Source organism: Schistocerca cancellata, chromosome 4, assembly GCF_023864275.1.
Source record: "Schistocerca cancellata isolate TAMUIC-IGC-003103 chromosome 4, iqSchCanc2.1, whole genome shotgun sequence".
NCBI classification, from domain to species: domain Eukaryota; kingdom Metazoa; phylum Arthropoda; class Insecta; order Orthoptera; family Acrididae; genus Schistocerca; species Schistocerca cancellata.
In genome coordinates, this window is record NC_064629.1 from 863,977,397 (window position 1) to 864,004,805 (window position 27,409).

A 27,409-nucleotide genomic window follows, 5' to 3' on the forward strand; every position below is an offset into this window, starting at 1 on the left:
TTGCGAGGTGGAGTGTTGTTCAGTAAAAAACGGGATGAGATCCTCACAATCACGAGTGGATGCTTCGGCTGGCACTCATTATCCTGCACGTAAGGAACGAGATGTGGCAGCTACAGGAGGTGGTAGCGAGTGTGGAAATGGTTTCATCTAAGAGTGGAATATTACGGGACGTGCAAGAAGAGTACGAGGCTTTGGATAGGTCATGTAAGGAAATAAGGGAACAATGGCGCCAAGTCGTGAGCACAATTCTAGGGAGGAGAAAGGGAGTAAAGAGGGGTTGGTTGAATGCAGGTGGGAAGTTGCTGAAAACAATTTTTGGAACAGCAGATAGAGACAACATTGAGGGTTTGAACAATTCTTTAACAGTTATTCGCGACAGTGAGGAAAGCGTAAGGAAGTTAGTGGATATACACACAACAGAGATACGGGGATTAGGTACAGAGTTGTTGAATGTGACGTGTGGTGCGTGGGATGGCTACAGGGTTACGAGCATATATAGAACAAACACAGAAATTACTGAATACAGATCTGGAACAGGTACAAATGCGATTGGATATAGTGGAAAGGAAGCTGGAAATGGCTAAATTGCTGCGGGAACTGGTTAACAGCATTGGTGATGCACGAGTGAGGATGGACGAATTGCAAGTGGCAGTACATCACGCACTGTACGGGCAGGTGAGTGTGACGTTGATGTCACCAGAAAAATTCAGACGGATTCTGAAGCAGGCAGAGGGAAAGTTTCCAGAGGGGGTAGAGCATGTAGTGCTGATAATCAAAGTGAGTATGTCACTTTTTTTATCATATGTCTAGGATTAAGGTAACAACGGATTTAGTTAAGATGTATATAGAGATTAGATTTCAGGTAATTAGTGTGGGGAGACAGTATCACTGTTACACAGTGCATTCATATCCGGTCAGATGGGAGTAAATACAGAAGGGTGTACAGTTCAGGCCACGGGAGGTTTTATTAATTTTTAAGGAGGGGGATACTCATGCTACTATGTCAAGTTTAGAGTTGAGTAGATGGTTAATGGAGTCAATTTCCATTTGTCCATCACGGGTTGTTTTCATGGGCAAGGGTTTGTGTCAGATCCAGTTATTTAGGGCAGAAGCAGAAGCTTCGGAGTGTCAGAGAATAATAGTGAAGCCTATGTCACATTTTCAGCAACTTGGGAGGCATTGGTTGTATTCAGTATTCACTACAGAGAGGATATCAGCCAAGTGTTATGACAACGGGAATTGGACAGCAACCACGGAGATGGAATTACGGGACAGTGGTTTGCTAATCAATGGGGCAAATTGTGAAATAGTTGGGGATTGTTTCAGCTTACCAGCGACAGTCACGGGAGTCACAAAGGTTACAGATACTCATCTGACATTGTACTGGCCAGATGCATCATTCAGCATCACTCCAGGAGAAAATGTGACATATGTTAACAACACCTTGGATGCTACACTATTGCAAATGATAGATTAACTAGTACATTCGGACAAAGGTCAAATTTCAATGCATCAATTATTAAGGCATGTGAAGGAGTACGACACCAGGTGGAAACATAGCATAGTGATCATTGGTATTTCAACCAGTACTATTACTGTGTTGATTGTATTTATTGGTGTGGTATATGTCTTACTAAAATGGAGGATTCAGCATGTTAATGCAAGACCACTCCATGAGATTCCTGTTGAATGGATTACCACTAGGGCATGAGTCAGGGCAACCTGGATGTATGTAGGGAAGAAGTAGATTATAGGATAGAACTAGAGTTAATGTGTAGGGTAAATTCGGGGACAAACTTAATGTTTAGGAGGAGGTAGTGTTGCGGCCACATGTAGTAAGCGTTGCTTCATGCAGTGGAGAATGGCAAAAATAGAGGCACGCCGGTGACTGAGGCGTTGCGAAGTAAGCACGCACAGATAGCCTTGCTGACAGGAGCAGTCTACCAACAGACTGACGCAAGGACGCACACAGACCAAGCGCCAAGCAAAGCCTGGGGAGTGCTGAGTAAGGAGAGGTGAGGCCAGCACGCTAAGTTACGCTGCAATATACTGTGGGAGTAATAACAAAAAGCTACCACCGAGACTAAAAAACGTCCTCCTGCAGGATATAAATAGTGGAGCACAGGCAGCAACAGACAGAAGCCATTAGGAAGCAGTTTGGATGTGAGGACAGAAGTGGTCCATGTCCGAATGTTCAATCTTCATAGGTGACGATTCTGGATGTCAGTTCCAGCTCACAGGAGTCATCTGTTTGCTGCCAGATGTTAACGTCAGCTCTGGGCATCGGCCCGAGTTTGGTCGGCACCCTGGCTGACTAACTACAGCAAGAACTTCCAGCAGGAGCCGTCACAGGCGCCGCTGGGGACTGACGCAAGGACTTCACAATGACCCAGCCCCACGGTGTGTGGTCCGTCCATGACAGGACCTCATGGACATCACTACTGACAGCTTCCCAGCTGCCGGTGCAGCAGGCGTCAGCAGCTGACCACATAGTGACGCGGCTAGTGATGACGAGTTCATCTCAGCCACAGTGCATCCTGACTTCAGCGGAGCACTGAAGGCCTGATGCTTCCAAGTGCAATCAGCAGCGCACATTGCACGCATTGTCAGATAATCTACACAGCAGCAGCCAGGTGGAGGGATCTGCATGGCTGGGCAGCGACAACGAGGGAGAAATTGTAAAGAAAGTTCAATGAATAATTGTAAAACTCCACGCCGTCTCAGTCTTTGGTGCAGCCACTGTGTCTGCTGCTAATAAGTGGTGCAGAAGTCATAACTGTGTCTTTACCATGGCTGGTGTCATTAATTTTTGTATGTTACTTTACCATGTATATGTGTGTCCTAGAAGACTGTTTAAGTCAGTTTACCTAAAGGAATTTTCTTTCTCTGCTTTCTCTTTGAGAGCTAAGGATAGTTGTATGATCAACTGAAACTAGTTATCAAATTTAACATTGTATATTGTTTTCAACCTACACACAATTAAAAATTTTTGCATTGTATAGAATTCAACTGACGATGGAGCTTCATAGTACATAATTTTTAACAAGCCATAGTTCAAGTCTGTAAGTGGTTGTAATTACTCTGTTAATATATTTCATTTCAGTTTATTGTTTCCTATTCATCAATATTTATTTTAATATTTTCAAGCATTTCCCTTGAATTACATACGCATGCTACTTCTTCTTTAACTTGGGATTAATCACACAGTCACATGCCTTAGAAAGGACCATAAAATTTCACAAGTCTTCTGCTGCATATCAGGGTAGTTCAAAACATGTTCAACTACATCTACTGTTATCACTTTTTTACTTTCCTTCTCTGAAACCTTGTTTAGTGAGTGTAACATTTTGAATTTAATACACAAATTACAATGAAATGTTCCTTTGGACAAGAATGCATGTCTGACAAATTGTACTGCATTGACTACAGTCTTTATGAAATACATGAAATGTATTCACAGTTGTCAATGTGGACAATCTTCAGCTTTATAATGCTAAGATGACAATGAAAATTTGCACCAGACCAGGATTACCAGCTTATTGCTAGCAGCCACTTTACCATTAGGCTTTTGAGCACAACCCATGGCCAGGAAAACTTCTGTATATCTTCTACTATGTGTCTACAACCTGTACTTATATATTCATTATGTATTTTCCTGTATGGGGGGAGACATTTTATTTGAAAGTCGCTTGCCAGGTGTCAACAGATAAACACAATACTGTATTGGAGTGGCTGCATTGTCATTCCATTATTCAGCTGATGGTTGTCCATATTGGCAACTGCAAATATATTTCATGTATTTCATTATGGCTGTCTGAAGAAACATTGCATTGTAATTTGGAATGACACAGGCACTGCAATAATAGTTGTATCCTTCACACTGGGCAGGTGACTTTCAAGTAAAATGTCTTCCCTGTAAGGTATATACATAATGGATGTACAAGTACAGGTTATAGACAAATGGAAGTTAGGATTGCTCAGATAGCCTAATGGTAAGGCAAACATTTACACTATACAGGAAATCTGAATTTAAGTCCCAGACTGGTACAAATTTTCACAGTTCTGATTCTATTATACAGCTGATGGTTGTCAATGTTTGGAAGCATGAATACATTTCTTGTATTTTGAATTTATTTGTGTAACTTACAATTGTATTGTTTATTGTTGTTTCATATGATTTACATAAGTAGTGGCTGGTGATAGTGGTCTGTAGTTTAAGATGCCAATAGCCATGATGATAAAGCTTTCTTTAAGCTGAATGTTAGTTTGAACTCCTCAGTGCTTTACTAGCTATGATCCTACTGACCAACCCATCCTGTTATAAGGGGGAACTACACCTTAATATGGACTTCAGATCATTGTTCCAAAAAGCAATATCATACATAAAGAAATCAATTAGTATAATTATTACAAATATAATCAAAACAAAAATCAGAAGCTCTCACCTGAATGAAGCTGTGAATGGAGACAAATAAGCTATTAACCCACAAGCCATAAGTAAATCTCCTGCCAGTGAATTGTAGTCCCTTTGCAGAGCTTCTGCAGCTGCAGACCACCGTGCTTTCTCTCCTCCCAGGCCACCTAAATAAGTAAAAAAAATAAAGAGATATTTTTTTTAAGAACCATTAATATTGATGTTATTATAGAAAGACTACTAGAGTCATACATGTCCTGAAAGGACACAACAAAAAATTTGAATGTAAAGGAGAAACTATGCCTATAAATCTTGAAACAACAAGAATATTAACCCTTTCAGGACAGAGTGTGTTTCCCCAAAGCAGAGCAATTTGGCGGTGCTGTTCAGGTTCCATATCCCTTAGGTTTCTTTCGTCTCTTATAAAATCTACTGTTTTTGACTTAACCGGTGTAATTTTTTTTTTCTCGAATAAAGCTTAAAACAGGCTCTTTACTGGCATACTATTTTCATAGTCCATATCACACACTTTTTGACTTGGTGGTGGTGTTAAAATAGAAAAAATTAAAAATTTGATTCTTTTTAACTTTTTTTTAGTTGAGAGCTGATGCATTAAATTAGACATATTAAAATTATTTAAGGTTTTAGCTTTAAAACAACATATAAAATACAATTTTATCTCTTATGTGACACCCATGGGAAGAAAATAAAAAGTCCATTTTGATTGATAAAAAATTTGATTTATGTCAATAAACTACAAAATTTCATAAAATTTGCTTAAAGCAGACTTTAAAACTTTGGCATATCAATTTTTCGATAGGGAACCATATTTTACTTAGTTCTTTTGGTACTTTGCTACTTTGTGATACCCGTTGAAGCACTCAGGCATTTAAAGAGAAGGGTTGGACGGACAAGTTTTGCGAAAAAATGGGGACTGTTTTCGCCCTCCTGGCTTGGAGTGATCACTGCAAAACGACACAGTCACCCTGTTTTCCGGCATCCATTCTTGTGATAGCATGGTACAGGCCATCCATCCTGTGTAGGTCAGCATGCTCAGAGCGTGACCTCTTCCTCAATGGGGTTGGTTGAGCCCTAACATCACCCACAAACTCCTTTATGAGACTCTTCCGAAACTGCAAATGACTCTTTGGTGTCTCTCCTCTTTTCTCTGCTATGAAGACATATAGTAAGTAAGCGTTGATGATCCCCATCTGAAATTAGCCAGAACAATGACCATTTTGTCAGAATAAAAATTTACTTAGTAGGCTAAGGCCTATTAGAAAAGTGAATATCGTACCTCAAATAACCAGAAGAAAACTTTCCTCCACCATTTGAGGGATTTTCTGGCAAAATGGTATGACTCAAAAGTGATCGGCTCTGTCTATGGCTCCCATACTTGCCGTGTAGTCACAAATCATTGATGGCTTCTAGATCACCTCTTCAGTGCCTCCCCCATTTTTCTGGGTGATTTCTTGCATAGCATCTTTGTGACGAGTAGATTCCATGATAACCAGCCTTTTCTCTTTCCACACTAGAATAGCTGCCACTGCATTCTCGAATGCCTTCGCGTCACCTTTTTCGACTTTTGACAGCTTTTTTCCCTTTACGGGCAAGTAAAACAATTAATGGTAAATTTTGTACAGTCCTATTTTGCAAAACATTTAATGAAATAAGCTAATTACCTCGACTGGTAAACTTTTTCGGTTTGCCATTATTGTCCCAGTTAGATGAGTTTTTTCTTTCTTCAATTCCTCCACCAACTGTAAGCTTGTATAATACCTGTCAGTGTACATGGGCCTCCCCTGAGCTGGGCAATCTTGCTGTAGTCGAACAAACAAATGAAGGATGATTCGAGACATAAACGGAAGTTCAGGGCTCACCAAGGACTCCATTGTAGGAGAGCCAAATGTCAAAATGTATCCTGTTTTGGAACTGGCCAGGATGTAGACTCGTAGGCCCCACTTCATCAGTTTCTAAGGATTATAGCATTTGAACGCAAGTCTACCCTTGAAAATGACAGTAGATTCATCCACTGTAATTTTTTCTCCTGGAGAAAAGTGCTCTTTGCACTTGCTGTTCATGAAATTGGCAACATTCTTCACTTTTTGGGTTCGAGTAGCTAATTTTGATAAGCCCCAAGGAGCCAGAGGACAAATGTGGAAGGCCCGGGAAAATTGCAAAAATCAGTCACAGTGAAATACTTCTGGAAAAAAGTCCTGCTTTGTTGTCCAATCAATAGAAAAGTAGGCTTTTATGTCACTTTCTTCATTCATCGCCATGTTGAGAAATGTACCCACAAAAGCTTTTATTTCCATCAAACTCACATCAGGGCAACCTTTCCACTGTGAATGGGATTTCAGGGGGCTCATTTTTTCAATCTTATGGCGGCTGTATTGGTTTGTCTCGGCCACAACGTCATTCAAAAGTTCGTCAGAAAAATATAGTTGGAAAAAATCTAGGAAACTCCTACAATTTATCACTGCTTCATAAATGTTTTCCCTTTGTGGCACAAAATCGATGTCATTAGGAAGCCCTCCTTTTCCTATAATATCTGTCCATACACCACTGACCTGAGCAGCACCACTAATGAAATCACCACCATACTCTTCATTTTCTTCAATGATGTTTTCTTCATTTTCTTCCTCATTGTCTTCTTCATTTCTCTCTACATCTTGCTCTCCATTTTCCTCTTCATCATCTTCCTGACCACTCACTCTCACCATCATCTTCATCTACATTCCACTCTTTATTACTGTCATTCAGTAAACTTTCAATGTCCTTATTAGATAAACAAGCCATAATTATGTAGCCACTAACATGAAAATCACCACAATAAATAACTGAAGCGCAAACATAAACATGACTGCAAGTGTCATGCGAACTCCCTAGCAACAGTGTGACCAATTAGCAGAGCACTGATAGAATGACTGGGGGGAGAGGGGTTGAACACGTGCCAATCACCCACACTCTGCATATAGTTCACATTTTTCCGAACAGAATGCTCCCCGTCATGTGTCAATACTCTAAGCCAGTCCCTAGATAAAACACCTTGATATTTTTTATAGCTATTTTTATTTGTGTGATATTATTGTAGAGACCTGTGTCGAAGAGTTGATATCTAGTAGATAATTAATCTTTGTATATGTATAACATAAAATTTATTCCAAAACTCTCAATGTATACCACACAATAAATAAAAAAGTTCATTAAAACTAACCACAGTGCCACCTAACTCAGTCTAGACATCTTAAGCCAATATTTCCATAAATAAAGGTTACAAACTAACTCCAACAAAACAGAAGTTCAAGTTTTCATCTGTCCAATACATTGGTACACAGAGCACCTGATGTCCATTTTGAGGGATACAAACTTCATCATAACGTACATCCCAATACCTTTGAATAATATTTGACAGGGCACTATTTTTTTAAAGAACACTTGATGTGAAAATCTGCTAGGCTTAATGGCAGATATAACATTCTTCAGGTATTGACACTTGGACTGGTATACTCAGCAACAGGGTACTTTGCTTCTGTATGGCTTAATGGCCCATATGTGAAACATATGTATTTACAACTTAATGAAAACATGCACATTGTTTGTGGGTCAATATGATCTACTCCCACATACTGGTTATCTATCTTGAGTCACATTCTACCTCCTAATATCAGATTGTAGACTATGCTGCTAGGTGAATACCAGAAGATTGTTGATAACCCCAACCATCCAATATTGAATGGTGTATTTTTTGTGAAGCAAAAAAGATTAAGATCAGCAACAAAACTGTCCTCTACAATGTTGACACTACCCAGCATCTAGGAGAAACTCCCTGTATTTCACAAGCCTTGGGCAATCTGGAATAGTCTGAACCACATTTGAACAAGCCATTGAAGTTGTGCAGACATTCACTACAAGTGGAACAAATCATTATTGCTATCTGGTGACTTTGGTGCTGAAGAACAGACAGTTGCACATGCACTGTCAACATGTACCTCTACTCTTTGGAAGTTTTCCTGAGAGTGATGAGTAGTGTGATAAGTCAAAAAGCTTGATATTTCTTTAAAGCTAGTTTTATTTGTGTTTTATTATTGTAGAGACCTGTGTCAAAGAGTTGATATCTAGTAGATAAGTAATCTTGGTATATGTATACCATAAAAATTATTCAAAAACTCTCAATGTATACCACACAATAAATAAAAAAGTTCATTAAAATTTATTTTTCCGGCTACTGGAGATAATAATAGCCTGCTTTGGGTTCTTGTGCAATCATTCTCTTTAAGGAAATAGTCACTATTTACTATATGCAAATCAGGTGAAGGTGAAATTTTCTATGAGCAACTAGTTGTTTTCCTGCATTAATAAAACTTATTTGAAACTCATCTTCCTTTCTACTCAACATTCACTTTTTCCAAAAACTTCATATCTCAAAAGTTATATGTGTTCAAAATGTTTTTACTCTAGAAATTTCTGTTCATAAATTGTGATTACTTCCAAAATTCAGTACCATAGTTCTGTAGCCCAAATTTTTCTGATTCCAAAAATGCTTACTTTCGTTAAGGTAACTTGCAGTCTGTTAATTATTCAAATCATAAAATTTCACTTTCTCAAACTTTTGATGGGGGTTGGGAATCCCTGTATACCCTAAAATCAACTTCATACAGTAATACCTATTGTTTTTGCCATTTTCTATTTATATCTCTGTGTGTGGTCAATATTCCCTGTTAGTCCTATTTGGCAGAGGTCCCACGCACTTGAGCAGTACACTGAAGTAGCAAAAGCCATAGGCTATCTCCTAAAATCATGTAGGACCACCTTTTGCCTGGTATAATGCAACAGGTTGAGGTTGCATGGATCAACAAGTCACTGGAAGTACCCTACAGAAATATTTAGCCATACTGCCTCTCTCTGCCCATAATTGTGAAATATATAAGATTTTGTACATGAAATAACATCTCAATATTTTCCCATAAATGTTCAATAGGATCATACCAGGTGATCTGTATGGCCAAATTATTTGTTGAGATTGTCTAGAATGTTCTTCAAATCAATCATGAACCATTGTAGCACATGCATCCTTCATCTGTTGACATAGCCCATTAATGCCAAATTTTGCTACACTCTCATAATGGATACAGTCATTGTATCCCACATTTATTTCTGTGGTTATTTTATGCAGTGTTGCTTGTATGTTACCACTGATAATCATACACAAACTTTGCAGCTCTCTGTCATTAAGTGAAGGCTGTTGTCCACTGCGTTGTTCAAGGTGAGAGGTAATGTCTGAAATTCAGTATTCTTGGCACACTCTTGACATTATTGATTCCCTACTGATTTCTGAAATGGAATGTCCCATGTGTCTCACTCCAACTACCATTTAGTGTCCAACGTCAGTTAATTCCCTTCATGCAGTAGCAATCATTTCCTTAATCTTTTTACATGAAACACTTGGGTACAAGTGATGGCTCTTCCAATGCACTGCCCATTTATACTTTGTGTATGTGATACTACTGCCATCTGTATATGTGTGGAATGCTATGCTATGACTCTTGTCACCTCAGTGCATTCTAGTATGTGTCACATGAGTGATTTGTAAGTAATCTCCTTTGTAGACTGATTGCAGTTCTCCAGCATTCTACCAACAAACCAAAAACTACCACCTATTTTACCCATGACTGAAACTATGTGATTGTTCCATTTTATAACCCTACAAAGTTTTATACCCAGGTATTTAATGTATTCACTGATTTCAGCTGTGATGCATTGATATTACGATCATAGGAAACTATGGTTTTATAATTTTGTGAAAGGCACAATTTATGTTTCTGAACACTTAAAGCAAGTTATCAGTCTTTGCACCACTTTGAAATCTTATCAAGACCTAACTGAATATTGGAGCTTCTTCAAACAGTACTTCAATATGGATAACTGAATTATCTGCAAAAAGTCACATAATGTCCCAACAAAATTCCTTGGGTCATACCCAGAGTTACTTTTGCATCTGTTGATGACTCTCCATTCGTGGTGCTGAGTCAAATGCTTTTCAGAAATCAACAACTACTGCATCTGCCTGACTGCTCTGACCAAAAGCTTTCAGTGTGTCTAACGAAAAAAATGCAAGTTTTGGTTTTGCATGTCAGTGATTTTGGAATTCATGTTATCTGGTGTGAACAAGGTCATTGTGTTTGAGATATCTCATTATGTATTATAGTTAAAGGTGGGGCTAACTCAGCCACAAATTCAGTATAGAACCTGTAAGGGATTCCATTGAGGCCTGGAGCCATATTAAATGTTAACAATTTTAGCTGTTTCTCAACACCACTAATACACTAATTTACTCATCTTTTCAGTGGTACAAGGATTAAAATGAGGCAATTCTACTGGGATTTTTTTTTTTTTTTTTTTGCAAAAAGCATATGCAAATGGAGTTCAGGATTTTACTTTTGCTTTGCTATCCTCAGTTTCAATTCCTGTCACATCTGTAAGTGACTGCACACTAACTTTGGTGTTGATAACATATGGTCTGAATTTCTTTGGGTTTTGTAAAAGATCATCTGGCAATATCTCACCAAGGCAGTCATTGAAGGCTTCCCATGTTGCTCTCTGGACAGCTGAAGGCATTTCATTCAGCATCTCTCTGACTATAGCCTCATGCTTTGTTTCAAGCCTATTGCACAGTAGTAACTGTTTCTTTAGAAGTGCCTTTACAGTGGCCGTATACCATGGACAGTCCCTTTCACTAAGAACTGCTCTACTGGGTACATATCTGTCCATATCTGTCTAGTTAACAAATTTACGTCACTGCTTATTCTGTCTCTGTTCCTTTTAATTTTCATGATTTTTATACTACCATCCAACATATAATTTCAAAAAAATATATTTTCTGACATTATGCATATCTGTAAATAGGGTGAACAAAGAGTCCCGAACAAAGAGTCACTCAGTTTCTGTTTAGCTACCAAAACGTAAACATTATATTATAAGTCTTTTGGATGCTATCATTCATTTTGTAAGCATAATGGAATTTGCAATTTCTGTTCCACAGTTATATGATAATATCATGTAGGCAGTCTATATTTAGCTCTCAAAATGAATGGTTCATGTCTGAAGCATGTGAATTAATGTGATATTCTGCCACCAAACTTTGTAATATGCTACTTATTTGTGTAACATATAATAGGTATGCCTGATGTATATGCACAAAACGTATTAGTTGATAAAAAATCAATCTCATGTGAATTTTACATTAAAGTCACTGGTAATCAATTATTTGGATTTGATTCCTCATTAAACATTGGAATAAAGTCAGACTAACATAATGTTAATGACACTGTAGCATCAACACTATAATTTGACATTACTAAGAGAAACAGCAACACGGCCAGAATGGACACAAGTGTGCTGCAGATACCAGTGGGTGAGAAGTGGACCATTGCATCAGATTTAGCAATATCACCAGTCTGTTTCAATATTATGGGCCAGGGACCAGTGCTTGCAATACTGAAAATGCAGCACAAGGGTGGGCCAAATGTGGCAGTTGCCACAACTTCTGGTTACTATCTTGTTTTGGTGTATGCTGTTAGAAGCAGTGCCTCAGAAACTGTATAAATACCCATCATTTTCAATAGAGGTATTTACAGTCTGGCAGCACCTACAGTGACAGAGGAGGTCCATGTTAGGTGTGGGTGATGTTTTTACAAGCTGCTGCCACGAGTCTTGGAATCCACCCCTGATCATCCATCTCCTGGTTCTGGGCCCACTCCAAGGAACATGGCACCTTCCTACTGGTGGACCACCTTGGAATAACTTCAGCTGTAGATGAATTTCTGACTCAAAGGGCAGCTGTTTTTGAAAAGGGCAGAGCAGTCGCCCAACATCCTGTATTGTTGCTGTATGCCTCCGCTTGCAAGTGTGGGCTCCCCTGCTGGAAGCTGTCTTCTCCTACAAGAACCACAGTCAATTTCCATATCTGCAGGCACACCTTGTGTGACTTCTAAGATCAGCCCAAGATAGTGCACGAGCTGCCACAGGCATCCCACAGCAGCTGTTGCATCCATTGGCTAGACTGCATGTCGCACATGACAAGGGATGGGAATCACTATAGAAATTGCTATGAGTGCTGTAGCTTCTTTTCTAGTAAAATGTGTAACTGTTAATGCTTCAGATACTACCAATCAGCATCCTGATGTCAATCCACAATCTAGAATCAACCCTGACACATTAAATGCCATCCATCTGTGACCTGTACATTTTAGCACCAGAAACAACTCTGAGACAGACATCAGCAGCCAGATCCAGCATCACATAACAGCCACTGTGGTCAGCAGTGAGAATTCCAGTGGGGTGAGTGGATGAACTGTTTTGTTTCCTTTTCCTACTTTTGTGTGCAGAGGATGAGTTCTAGGCAGGAGTGTAATTGTAACATGAGAGTAGGGTAGTAGTAGATTTAAGGAGTTTCTGTACCAAAGATCATATATTTTTAAAAATTCCTTGATGTAAATCAAGATTTTAGATTTGCTGTATACCTTACAAAAATATGTGTGTACCAAAGAAAGAAATTTCCACATACTTCAAGTGGAATGAACAGATTTATGAACAAACAGATGGCGTGGCTATGGCAAGCCCCCTAAGTCCCATAATTGCAAACTTCTTCTGGAGAAATTCGAAGAATAGGCCTTAGGTAACGCCAGCAAAAAACCAAATGTATGGTTCTGATACATGGATAACACGTTTGTGCTGCGGAGACATGGCAGGGAGGAACTAAGCCAGTACCACGAAAATCTGAATAGTATAAACTCGAGAATTCAGTTTACAATGGAGGAGGAGGTAGACGGCAAATTACATTTCCTCAATGTGTTTGTTTTTAGAAACAAAAATGGTAATTTGGGCCACTCAGTATACTGCAAACCCACACACACGGACTGTTATTTGCACAGGGATTCGAACCACCACCCACAACAGAAGCAGGGTGTTATCAAGACATTAGCGGACAGAGCCAGAAATATTTGTGAACCTGAGTTGCTCAATGCTGAGATGGAACATCTCCACAATGCACTAATGAAGAACGGATATTTGTCCGCCGAAATAAAACGTGCGTTGAGACAGCCATGCAGAAACCATAGTGATGTACAGGCTACTGCAAAATCTAAGGTTTTTCTGCCACTTGTTAAAAATGTAACAGAAAGAGTAGGGACGATCTTGACAAAGCGGAGTATTACTGTAATTTACAAGCCCACCAGGAAGATACAGGAATACCTTATGCCTGCCAAGGACATTTGCAAACCCTTGGAAAAAGCTGGAGTGTATAGGATCCCATGCAGCTGTGGAGATGATTATGTGGGTACCACTAAAAGAACTGTTTCAAAATGTTTGGAAGAACACAAGGGCAATTGTAGAAGAGGAGAAACAGAACAATCAGCTGTTGTGGAGCATGCTTTCCAACCAGGTAACCACCATGTTCGTTTTGAGAAGACACAAGTACTAGGGGCCACAAACGGATATTACGAAAGGCTCTACAGGGAGGCAATCTAAATTGCCAAACACCCTAATAATTTCAATCGAAAGGAGGAGGGCGTGAAATTAAATGGTATATGGATGCCGATGTTGATGAAGATGTGTACCACCCATCCACCATTGGGTGATGGAGACGGCGATCGACAGCAATGGACAGTGGCCAATTGCACTGACATTTTCAAAACACGTGATGTCACCCCTCGGCACCGGATCGCACTGACATGGAATTTAGCAGCAGTCAGTAGCGAGCCAGTGGGTGTGTTGGACCTTCCATCAAGCTACAGACTCCCTTGAAGATCTCCCCCACAGATGGGGACGAAATGTTGGGAATTGACACATCAACCGATCACGGCATAACAGCCCAGATAATTGTAATGAACATATTAATATCATGTTAAATGCACACCATTGCTACACACGGTACTTGCTTCAATGCCGCCATGTTTTCACGCCATCTCTACTGTCTGCTTCACTGTTTGACCCAACAACTATTGCTACCCATCTCGCTCCAAAGTTCTTACAACACTTCTGTCGGTTGCATTCTGTTTCACACAAAAGATCTTAAAAAAGTCCAAGTCTTTACATAAGTAGCACGTATAGAAAATAGAACAGTAAACATAGTCACACACACTTCATGTTCTACACTATATAACCAAATGAAAAATATTCTACGTCACTAGAAATACATCTATGGAGTCCAAGGAAGTAAAAGAAAGAAAAAGAATTATATCTCATTATCAGCCATGGCATCGCAAGTGGAAGGTCTAAACACGTGGCTCAGACAACTCAGCGAGGGTATCGGATGCGAATTTCTTGACCTCCGCTATGAGGTGCAGAATTGTAGGGTTCTCCTTAATAGGTCAGGTGTGCACTACATGTAGGAAGCGGCTACTAGGGTAGTGGAGTATGTGTGGCATGCTCATGGGGCTGTTTTTGTGTTAGAGAACACCTCCCTTGGGATGAAAGACGATTTGCCTGTTAAATCAGCCATAGTGACCTCGCAGAATCATGGTGCTCGCAGATCAGAGATAGAAAAGATTAATATGATTTTAGAAAACTGCAGGAGCATCCAAGGAAAGTTCCCAGAATTACTATCGCTTACTGAAGGTTTTAATGCACAGATACGAGGGTCATTCAATAGTTAAAGAGACAAACTGGTGTGGGGAAAAAACTGTTAGGAGGGCAAGTTTGTATTTTTATGGCTTTAATTTGGCATCACTGGGATGAGCCCTGATCAGCTGATATAACAACATTGTTTAGTTAATAACCTCAAAAATACATTTCAAGATGGCTAGTCTGCTTGAAACGTCCACGTTAGTTGAACAAAGTTCTGTTATTCGTTTTTTACTTGCTGAAGGCGAGTAACCAGTGAATATATATTGTAGAATGTCTAAAGTTTATGGTTAAGGTTGTATGAATCATGAAAATTTTTACAAGTGGGTAGAGCAGTTCAAGAATGGTAGCGACACAGTGACCAATGAACACTGATCTGGCCAACCAGTTGCAGTTTCAACTGCCTCACTTGAAAGTCTAGGTGATGACAGCATTCGTGCCTACTCCAGTGTGACTGTGGAAATGATAGTTGATAAGGTTCAAGTTAGTACTGGTACAGTTCATAACATTATCTGTAACAAGCTGAAGTACTGCAAAACATGTGCAAGATGGATCCCAAAGGAGTTGATGTGGCTATGCAAGGAAACAAGGTTGAGAGTGTGCACAGAGCTAAAGGAACGTTATGAAAGAGAAGGTGAGCACTTCCTCAACAAAATTTTAACTTGTCATGAAACTTGGGTTCACTGTTATGAGCCAGAATAAAAAAAAACAAAGCATGGATTGGACGCACACCAACTCACCTGTCAACAAAAAATTCAAAACCCAAGCTTCAGCAGGAAAAGTCATGTTGACGGTGTTTTGATATGCTGAAGGTCCAGTTTTTTATCATTATCTCAAAGAGCAACATACAATGCACAGCCAATACTATTCGGATTTGCTTTTAAACAAGGTGAAGGCAGCCATGAGAGAGAGACGTCAAGGATTTCAGAGGAGGGGTGTGATTCTACAGCAAGACAAGGCTCGTCTTCATATTGCTCAACTAACCCATGAAACCATCAACAAAATGGGCTCGGAAGTACTACCTCATCCCCCTTACAGTCCTGATTTAGCACCTAGTGAATTCCATTGGTTTGGTGCACTGAAGGAGGCATTATGTGGGAAGAGGTTCCAGGACAATGAGGATGTGAAAAAGTTTGTGAGAAATTGGTTCAAACATCAAGATAAAGAGTTCTTTGCAGCCGGAATAAAAAAGCTTGTAGCCTGTTGGAACAAATGCATAAATGTTCAAGGGGATTATGTTGAAAAGTAGAATAAGTATTGTTTTGTAAAATTAAACGCTTTTTTCTCCAGACCAATTTGTCTCTTTAATTATTGAATGACCATCGTAGTATTGGGAACAGAAAGTTGGTTGAAACCAAACGTTAGTGGCAACGAAATCCTAAGTTCAGATTGGAACATTTATCGTAAGGATAGGCTAGTCGCCAATCGTGGCAGCGTGTTTATTGCAGTAAAAAATTCAATAAAACTTAGCAAGATTATTACAAATTACGAATGTGAATTAATCTAGGTGAAATTAAGTATCAAAGAATGGTAAAAAATGGTCATTGGATGCTTTTGAAGACCACCTGGGACACAATCTATAGTTGTAGAGCGCTTTAGACAGATCATGCCATTGTAATAGGGGGTGACTTCAACTTGCCAGGTATACCTTGGGAATGTTATGCCATCAAAACTGGTGCCAGAGACAAGGAATCATGTAGCATTGTTCTGGATGTCTTGTCCGAAAATTACCTTGAACAGATAGTTAGAGATCCAGGCGACAAACAGACCTAAACTTATTGAATCACTTAATGTAGAGGAAGATATCAGTGATCATAAGACTGTGACAGCATTTATTACCATTGGTCCTACAAGGAATGTTAAGAAAGGTACGAAGATATACACTCCTGGAAATGGAAAAAAGAGCACATTGACACCGGTGTGTCAGACCCACCATACTTGCTCCGGACACTGCGAGAGGGCTGTACAAGCAATGATCACACACACGGCACAGCGGACACACCAGGAACCGCGGTGTTGGCCGTCGAATGGCGCTAGCTGCGCAGCATTCGTGCACCGCCGCCGCCAGTGTCAGCCAGTTTGCCGTGGCATACGGAGCTCCATCGCAGTCTTTAACACTGGTAGCATGCCGCGACAGCGTGGACGTGAACCGTATGTGCAGTTGACGGACTTTGAGCGAGGGCGTATAGTGGGCATGCGGGAGGCCAGGTGGACGTACCGCCGAATTGCTCAACACGTGGGGCGTGAGGTCTCCACAGTACATCGATGTTGTCGCCAGTAGTTGGCGGAAGGTGCACGTGCCCGTCGACCTGGGACCAGACCGCAGCGACGCACAGATGCACGCCAAGACCGTAGGATCCTACGCAGTGGCGTAGGGGACCGCACCGCCACTTCCCAGCAAATTAGGGACACTGTTGCTCCTGGGGTATCGGCGAGGACCATTCGCAACCGTCTCCATGAAGCTGGGCTACGGTCCCGCACACCGTTAGGCCATCTTCCGCTCACGCCCCAACATCGTGCAGCCCGCCTCCAGTGGTGTCGCGACAGGCGTGAATGGAGGGACGAATGGAGACGTGTCGTCTTCAGCGATGAGAGTCGCTTCTGCCTTGATGCCAATGATGGTCGTATGCGTGTTTGGCGCCGTGCAGGTGAGCGCCACAATCAGGACTGCATACGACCGAGGCACACAGGGCCAACACCCGGCATCATGGTGTGAGAAGCGATCTCCTACACTGGCCGTACACCACTGGTGATCGTCGAGGGGACACTGAATAGTGCACGGTACATCCAAACCGTCATCGAACCCATTGTTCTACCATTCCTAGAACTTGCTGTTCCAACAGGACAATGCACGTCTGCATGTATCCCGTGCCACCCAACGTGCTCTAGAAGGTGTAAGTCAACTACCCTGGCCAGCAAGATCTCCGGATCTGTCCCCCATTGAGCATGTTTGGGACTGGATGAAGCGTCATCTCACGCGGTCTGCAGGTCCAGCACGAACGCTGCTCCAACTGAGGCGCCAGGTGGAAATGGCATGGCAAGCTGTTCCACAGGACTACATCCAGCATCTCTACGATCGTCTCCATGGGAGAATAGCAGCCTGCATTGCTGCGAAAGGTGGATATACACTGTACTAGTGCCGACATTGTGCATGCTCTGTTGCCTGTGTCTATGTGCCTGTGGTTCTGTCAGTGTGATCATGTGATGTATCTGACCCCAGGAATGTGTCAATAAAGTTTCCCCTTCCTGGGACAATGAATTCACGGTGTTCTTATTTCAATTTCCAGGAGTGTATTTACTCAGCAAGGGTGACAACATACAAGTTTCAGAATATCTGAGTAATCAGCATCAAATATTTGATGATGAGGATGAAGATGTGAGAACAAATGGAAAAAATTCAAAGACATCATTCAATATGCCCTAGAAAAGTATGTTCTACATAAGGTTTTAAGGGATGGGAAAGATCCACAATGGTCTAATAGCCATGTTAGAAAAGCACTATGTAAACAAAGAGCACTTCATCTCAGATTCAAGCAAGAGAAGTAAAAACCTAGCTGACAAACAAAAGCAATGAGAGAAGCATTCAATGATTTTGGAAGTAAAACATTGTCAACCAACCTGGGTGAAAACGCTAAGAGATTTTGGTCATATGCAAAACCAGAAAATGGGTCAAACCAAAACAGAAGATAACAGAGAGAAGGCTGAAATACTGAATTCGGTCTTCCAAAGTTGTTTCACTGTGGAAGATTGTAAAACAGTCCATCCTTTCAATCGTCATATGAACTTTGAAATGACAGTTATTGCGATAACTGATCACGGAATCGAAAAGCATCTACAATAACTTAGTACCAGAAAGGCTTCAGGACCAAATTAGGTATCTTTAAGATTCTATAAACATTATGCGAAAGAACTTGCTCCATTTCTAGCAGTAATTTATCATAGATTGCTTGAGCAACGAAAGTTACCTAAGGACTAGAAAAAAGTGCAGGTCATTCCCATTTTTAAGAAAGGCCAAAATACTGATCCACACAATTATAGACCTGTATCACTGACGTCAAACTGTTGCAGAATTATGGTACATGTTTCATGCTGAAGAGTTATGACATTTCTGGAAAATGGACATCTCCTCTATAAAAATCTACATGGATTCCACAAACAGAGATCCTGCGAAACTCAGCTTGCTCTGTTCCTCGTTGAGATCCACAGCACAGTGGACACTGGCACTCAGGTTGATGCTGTGTTCCTGGATTTCAGTAAGGCATTTGACAACATCCCACATTGCTGATTAATGAAAAAAATATGAGCTTACGGAGTGTCAGAGCAGACCTGCATTGGGATTCAAGACTTTCTTGCAGATAGAACTCAACACATGGCTCTTAATGGAATTAAATTGACAGATGTAAAGGTAATATCTGGAGTACCACATGGAAGTGTGATAGGACCATTGCTGTTTACAATACATATAAATGATCTAGTAGATAGTGTCGGATACTCTTTGAGGCTATTCGCAGATGATGCAGTTGTCTATACCAAAGTAGCAACGCCAGAAAATACTAAGTATTTGCAGAATGACCTGCAGAGAATTGATAAATGATACAGCTCTGGCAGTTGACCCTGAATGTAAATAAATGTAACATATTGGGCATACATAGGAAAAGAAATCCACTACTGTACACCTACACTATTGATGGTGAACAGCTGGAGACAGTATCCGCCATAAAATATCTATGCATACCTGTCCAGAGTCACCTCAAGTGAAATGACCATATAAAACAGATAGTGGGAAAAGCAGATGCCAGACCCAGATTCACTGGAAGAATCTTAACGAAATGTAACTCATCCATGAAAGAAGTGGCTTATAAGGCGATTGTTCACCCGATTCTTGAGTATTGTTCATCCATCTCGGTTCCCTGTCAGCAAGGCCTAATAAGAGTAGATAGAGATGATCCAATAAAGAGTGGCACATTTCATCAGGGGATCATTTAGCTGGCGAGAGAGCGTTACGGAGATGCTTAACAAATTCCACTAGCAGACTTTACAAGAGAGGTGTAGTACATCATGGAGATATTTACTATTGACATTTTGGGACATCACTTTTCAGGAGGAGTCAGACAACATATTACTTTGCCCCACATACATCTCGTGTACTGACCACGAGAAGAAAATTTGAGAAATTAGAGCTAATACAGAAGCTTACTGACAATCATTCTTCCCATGCACTATTTGCGAGTGGAACAGGGTTGGAGGGATCAGATAGTGGTACCAAAAGTACCTTCTACCACACACCATTAGGTGGCTTGCAGCATATGATGTAGATGTAGCATGGACACTGGATCACAGCCTTGCAGAGTGGCAGACAGCGAAGGCTGCTGGTGTAGACTCAAAGCTGTTTATGATGCAGTTGCAGTTTATTGTGAACAACAGTTTGTCATGTAGTTCAACAAGACCTGGGCCATGCATCATAGTGCCTACTAACATAAGGGAAGAAGTGTTGAAGATGGTGCATTATCACATGCTGTCTGGGCATGGAGGTTGTAGGGCAATGAATTGAAGAGTGGTGGAGCATTACTGGTAAAAAACAAGAAAATGAGATGCAGATCAGTATGTAGAGAATTATGAACTATGTGCACCGTGAGTGGATTTGAGTCATCAACAGATACTGCAACAAAATTTACTGGAGACAACCAAACCTTTTGAAATTATAGGAACGAATATTTTAGAACCTTTTGGCTAGATGCCAGTGGGGTAAGATTTTTATCTGACTATTATTGATCATTTTTAGTGATAAAATGGAATGACTGCTATTACAAACCAACAAGCAAGTACTGTAGTGCAGGCCATGCTGAATAACTTCTTATTGAAGTTTGGCATCCCTGAGATAGTAACCATGGACTGAGGTACTAACTCCATGTTGGACTTGATGAAACAATTTTGTTATTTGCTACAGGTTCAAAAACTAAGAACTAGCCCATTGTACCCACAAGCTAATGATAGAACTGAGTGCCATCATCATGCTATTATAGCACCCAGCGCACCAGATAACCATAGACTAAACTACCCATTGATCACAGGATATGATTAAATGAAGAATGAAGTGATATGATAATTTTTAAGAGAGAAAGACTTCTTCCAGTGTTATATTAGTTTTATCTGTATTTATTGTGATTAGTGGTAGGAAAATGTGCATCCGCAAATTAAGGTTATTCAGTGGACCACATTGCAGATGCTTTTCTTGTTCTAAAGTATACCATTGGTATTAATGACACAGTGCTCTAAAAGATTTTTTTGTAATTATTTAGTAATGTAAAACGTTTATTGCATGTTGAGGTGTTTGTGGTGTGTGTGGGTTAGTAGGAGACACAATAAGATTTGTATTCTGTTTTGTGTAACATTGTAGGGACCCTATTAAGCTAATGTACTGCTAAGGGATGTCTAGCGGAAGAGGAGAGTTTGACAACATTACTCTGTTAGTTAATGAGTGGTCACTTAAAGAAATTGTGTAAATGAAAGCCAGTGCACTAAAGTTGGTGGCTTAATACACAGTTGATGAGCCTTGTGGTTCAAATTGGGGAGACTTTGCAAAATGTATTGCACATATTGTCTTCATGAAAACGCATGCTGAGTTTTGCAAAGTTACCTGAGTTAAGATCCATCTGCAGGTGGAGGGAGGTACTGTAGTACTACCACTATTTTTCAGCCCTACTAAGTAAAATAGCAGCACTGCCACAGCTGCTGCAAGTGGGTCATGGATACCAGTGAGCATAGAGTGGACCAAAACACCATTGCATCATATGCACATATGCCACCAGCCAGTTTCAGTCTTGCAACCCAGCAGTTAGCACTCACAGTACTGATGACACAGCAGAGTGGTGAGCCAACTATGCCAGTGGCAAGCCACTTCTCATATCACATAGCTGCTGCTTTGTTTTGGTGAACATGGTTACATACAGTGCCTTAGCGCAAGTGGATGTATAAGTACCCATCACTTTCAGCAGAGGTATTCACAGTCTGGCAGCACCTACTACAACAGAAGGTCTTTGTCAGTTGACAGGTGGCATGGTTTTGCAAGCTGCCACCACAAGTCTTGGGCCCCATCACTGATCAGCAATCTACTGGTTCTAAGCCTACTGCTATGGAATTGGTGCCTCCATGCAGGTGGGCCACCTTGGGCTCAAATCAGCTGCAGCTGAACATCTGTCTTGGAGGGCAGCTGTTCATGACCAGGGTGGTGCAGCTGCCCATCCATTTGCAATTTTGCAGCCAAACTCATGCTGTATGTCTCCACTCACAAGAGTAGAAACCACTGCTGGGTGTTATCTTCTCCTACAAGCATCACAGTGAGCTTCCACATCTGTAGGAGCACCCTGCCCTGAAGTTCAGAGTCACACCAAGATGGAACATGACCTGCTGTGTGGATCTCACATCAGCAGTCCTGCTCCACTGCCGGCGTCAAGCCCACTGCTGTCCGGTCATTGCATTGGCAACCACGAGGGTCACTGCTGTGGACATATGTCTACTACTATGGAATGAAGGTATGAGTGCTGTAACTTATTTTCTAGTAAAATGTGTACCCATTCACCACGGGCATCTACAATACCATTTGTTACAGATAGTACAGTGTTTTTCCTATTAGGCTGACTGAAGCAAATTTCTTGACTATATTATGGGAATTATTATTAAAATTTCCTGCACACCTCCATCTTTTGATGGGTTTTGGGATAGAAACTGCTTCAGCTGAAGGTATTATCATTATTGCACATGGTTATTAAAATGTTTGCAATATATCTGTTGTCATGTTGCACTTAGACAGTTCGTACAATGACTTAATGATTCTAGTTCTTGGCAGACTTATCTGTCTTTTTTTTATTATTCTCTGAATTCCTTTAACTTTGCTCTCAGAATAATTAATTTTGGTCATGACCAGAATATATTCTTAATAAAAAATTTGCTTGTAAGAGAAAAGGTTTTGTTATAATTTTAGAGTACTTGAAAATCTTTCCTTCCCATAATTACCTAATTATTTTGTATTTTCCCATTTTCTACAATATTATGCTTGAAATTTCTTCATTATGCATAATTCATCTGATGACCAGTTGGTTGAATTTTTAAAGTTTACGTTGGAAAACAGTTGTTAATGCTGGAAATCATTTTTTCTTGAATTTTATTATGTTTTGAATTGTCATGTAATGAATTACACACACTATTTCATCTGATTATCAGCAAGTTTCTTGTAAATTTATTTGATGTGAATTAATTAATAACTGTTTTTTCATAGGATAATGTTATTCTTTTTGTGGCTAATTGACAATCAAGGTCTAGGACAGCTTTGATCACTGGTTAAATATTAGCATCTCTCATAATAACTTTGTATGAAAAAAATAGCAATTTATTAATGTATTACTATATTAAACAGTTCTTTTAGAAATTCTTGCAAATGATACAAAATTATAAGTGTTAAATAATATGTTTGTATTTTTTTACTGTGATTTATTAGCAGTCACTACTAATTATTATTTACTTTATTTTGCTTGCAGAAAAGATATGTTTGATTCAAAATTTGGAGGGAACTTTAGAGAATTTGACATTACATTAGCCATATTTTCTGGATTATGTAGCACTAAAATGCAGGGAATGAGAAGAGAAATCAAAGATGCATATTTTAAATAAGCAAAATACAACCAAATTATTAAAAATTATAAAATATAATCATATCACAGTGCTAATATTAACTATACAATGATCTAAAATTTGAAGAGTTTATGTCCATGTCCTTACCAGTGGGGTAGAAAGAATACACTGCCTGGCAAAAAAGGAAGTACCCACAAGGATAGCAAGAAAGAAGATGAAACTTCACACGTGAAGAGGGTGCATGATTTGATTTATGTTATTACAGTATTGAGACAAATTCACAAAGAAATTTGCAGTATGAGCCCACTTATCAGTATCACATTGCAGCCTCTGGCCTGAGTGCATACACTGCACTTCTCCTGAGTCAAGGTGCCATACAACTATTGTAACTGGTCCTTGATGACATGGATAGTGGCAAAGGATGGAGTCAATGCCCAAGCTGTTACTACGTACACTCTATCACAGACAGATCTGGGGATCATGTTCGCCATGTGAGTACCCAACATCAGGCAGACCAATTATAGAGACATGTACCATGTGCTGACAAGTACTGTCTGGTTGAAAAATGGCACCATTATTCTGTCAAATGAAAGGTAAGATGTAAGAGTGCAGGATGTCCATACATTCCTCCAGACGCTGTCAACCATGTTCTGAAGTCTTAATTGGTGGCTTCCCACATGATGACTCCAGATTTAACACCACTGTGCCTTTCCAAAACAATGGAAGATGGGGACCTCTCCCCAGGTTGCTCCCTTTCTCCCCAAAGATGGTCATACAGGGTAGTGCAGCACCATGATCCATCACTGAACATAATGTAACATCATCATCAGCAATCTATGTTTTGTGGTCACAGCAGGACAAAACTAAGGTGTTTGTTTTGTGGTATTAACAGCAGCATATACATAAATGACCTCGTGGATGACATCAGAAGTTCACTGAGGCTTTTTGCAGACAATATAAAATTAATTGTTGGTAAAGCAGATGCCAGACTGAGATTCATTGGAAGAATCCTAAGGAAATGCAATCCGAAAACAAAGGAAGTAGGTTACAGTACGCTTGTTCGCCCACTGCTTGAATACCGCTCAGCAGTGTGGGATCCGTACCAGATAGGGTTGATAGAAGAGATAGAGAAGATCCAACGGAGAGCAGCGCGCTTCATTACAGGATCATTTAGTAATCGCAAAAGCGTTATGGAGATGATAGATAAACTCCAGTGGAAGACTCTGCAGGAGAGATGCTCAGTAGCTCGGTACAGGCTTTTGTTAAAGTTTCGAGAACATATCTTCACCGAAGAGTCAAGCAGTATATTGCTCCATCCTACGTATATCTCGCAAAGAGACCATGAGGATAAAATCAGAGAGATTAGAGCCCACACATAAGCATACCGACAATCCTTCTTTCCACGAACAATACGAGACTGGAATAGAAGGGAGAACTGATAGAGGTACTCAGGGTACCCCCTGCCACACACCATCAGGTGGCTTGCGGAGTATGGATGTAGATGTAGATGTAGATGTAGAGCATACTCATAGGGCCATAGTTCCCTAGTATGGCTGCTTCCAGTCTCTGACAAATTGTGTGGGATGAAACAGAATGCTGTTGGGAGTCCATTACTAGTTGTCAGGTGGCAGGTGCAGATATGAAGAGTTGCGATATGCTTAGTGCACAATATAGTAATCCTACTTTTTGTTGACGAACCAGAACCTTGATGATGAGTATGCCTACCCTCTTATTCCCTTGCAGTCCAACATCTGTCACATATGAATACCTCTCAAATCTGGAGAACTTCATGGTTTGACCGACTGGATAAATGGAGACCCTGTATGAGGCCCCTTTCAAAGTCTATCAAGTAATGATAACACACACACTGACAAGCACTTCCTGATGTAAAATGGCACCATGATATAGTCACATGAGATCTGGCGACTTATTTATTTTCAACTCTTCCAACTGTTTCACTATGCCAGGGATGCTTATTACTATGTCATCCACAGGGCACACTGTGTGATGGTTAAATGATAGAATGTTTGTATGTTTCTCCTGCATAAACAAATTCTTAAATGCTAAATTTAAAACTTCAGCTTTCATTTTGTTATTGTCAACAGCCCAACCAGACAGGTCAACAAGAGACTGGATAGAAGTATTAGACAAGCATAGCTATTTTATATAGAACCAGAATTTTGTTGGCCAGATCTTTTGCTGACATATGATGGTGGTAGTCGTTGTATGCTCCATGTGTAGATCTTTTTACAGATGCATGAATCTCTACTAACCTTTGCTGTCATCACTTTTGCAGTCTCTTTGTAGCTGAGAATGCAACAGCCTTTTCATCCTCAGCATTTTCTGAATTTTGTAGCTAAACCATGGTGGGTCCTGTGCATCCTTAATCCACTTACTATGCACATACCTATCCATATCTGTTTAATCTGTTCAAACGTTGCCCATAATTCCTCTGTGTCCATCATACTGGAATTAAATGATGACAGTTAATTGTCTAAGTGAGATGTTGACAACTGCTTATCTGCTCTTTCTAGCAAAGACACTTTCCTATCCTTCATGACTGATTTATTAATTTTCATAACCATAGTTGCTATAATGACACCATGATCACTAATCTCCATCTCTATACTGATGTCACTGATGATATCCAGCCTATTTGTAGCTGCAACATCTAAGATATTTCCATTGGGTGTTGGCTGTTGAACTAGTTGCTCAAAAAAGTTTTCAGAAAACATGATCAAAAGCACTTCACAAGACTGTCTGTTTGTATCCCCTCCAATGAACCCATAGACATCCCAATATATACCTGGTAGGTTAAACTCACCTCCAGCTAGTATTGCATGTTCTAGGTATTTATGCACTATGATGGTAGCTTTTCTTTGAATGACTCTAGAAGTATCACAGCAGAATAGGGTGGTCCACTTACAAATTGAACAATTATCTTGGTTTCACCTATACCTGTTATATGTGAACAGATAACTTCACTGTAACATTCAAATTTGTCCTCAACAGAGACAACATTTTGGTAAACAGTAATGAACACTCTCTCTCCTATGACATCCAGTCTGTCTTTCCAATATATGTTCCATGACTCACTAAATATCTCAGAGCTTTCTGCTTTGGGGTTCAGCCTGCTCTTGATCCCAAGAACAATTTAAGCATGAGAACTTTTCTAGAGGGTGGTAAATTTGGGAACTTTGTTATGAATACTTCAACAATTTCCCGGTATAATTTTGACTGTAGGAGTGTCTATACTCTGAGCATGGTCTGATTTTGCTATCTGCATACTGAGCAGTGAGTGTTCATTAGAGTACCTCAAGCTCTCACCTAGCCTAAAATGCCTCCCATTTCACTTGACAAGTAGTATGCTAAAGTAGTTTCTTCCTTCATCTAGTGCACCACTGATCTGTTAAGGGGAGATCTGCAATTCCTCACCTGATAACACAGGTCCAAAAGGAGCTGAGAAAGAACGCAAGGGCCTCTTCTGGCAGAATTTTTGTGACATATTTGCACATTTGCTTTTTGAAAATCTGCATGAGATGTTCTGCCTCACCATTGGATTGTGGATGAAATGGAGGTGGCTTCACATGGTGGATGCCATAGCAGGAACAAAAACCTTCAAATGATTGAGATAAAGATTGAGGAACCATCATACTGGGTAGGCATTCCACAGAAAAAAATTGCTGACACCACCTTGACTCTTGTGTTGGCTGTGGCAGATGTGCAATGAACAACATAAGGAAA

At 40.2% G+C, this 27,409-nt stretch overlaps 1 protein-coding gene across 1 annotated transcript in view; it reads right to left on the minus strand.

The window, feature by feature from the left end:
- The window catches only part of LOC126184477 (dynein axonemal heavy chain 7-like), a 1,143,184-nt gene that overhangs the window by 255,397 nt on the left and 860,378 nt on the right, over positions 1 to 27,409 (minus strand). Inside the window, exon 40 of the mRNA XM_049926869.1 lies at positions 4,446 to 4,581. Within this exon, the coding sequence (XP_049782826.1) occupies positions 4,446 to 4,581 (136 nt within the window). The remainder of the gene's footprint in view (positions 1 to 4,445; positions 4,582 to 27,409) is intronic.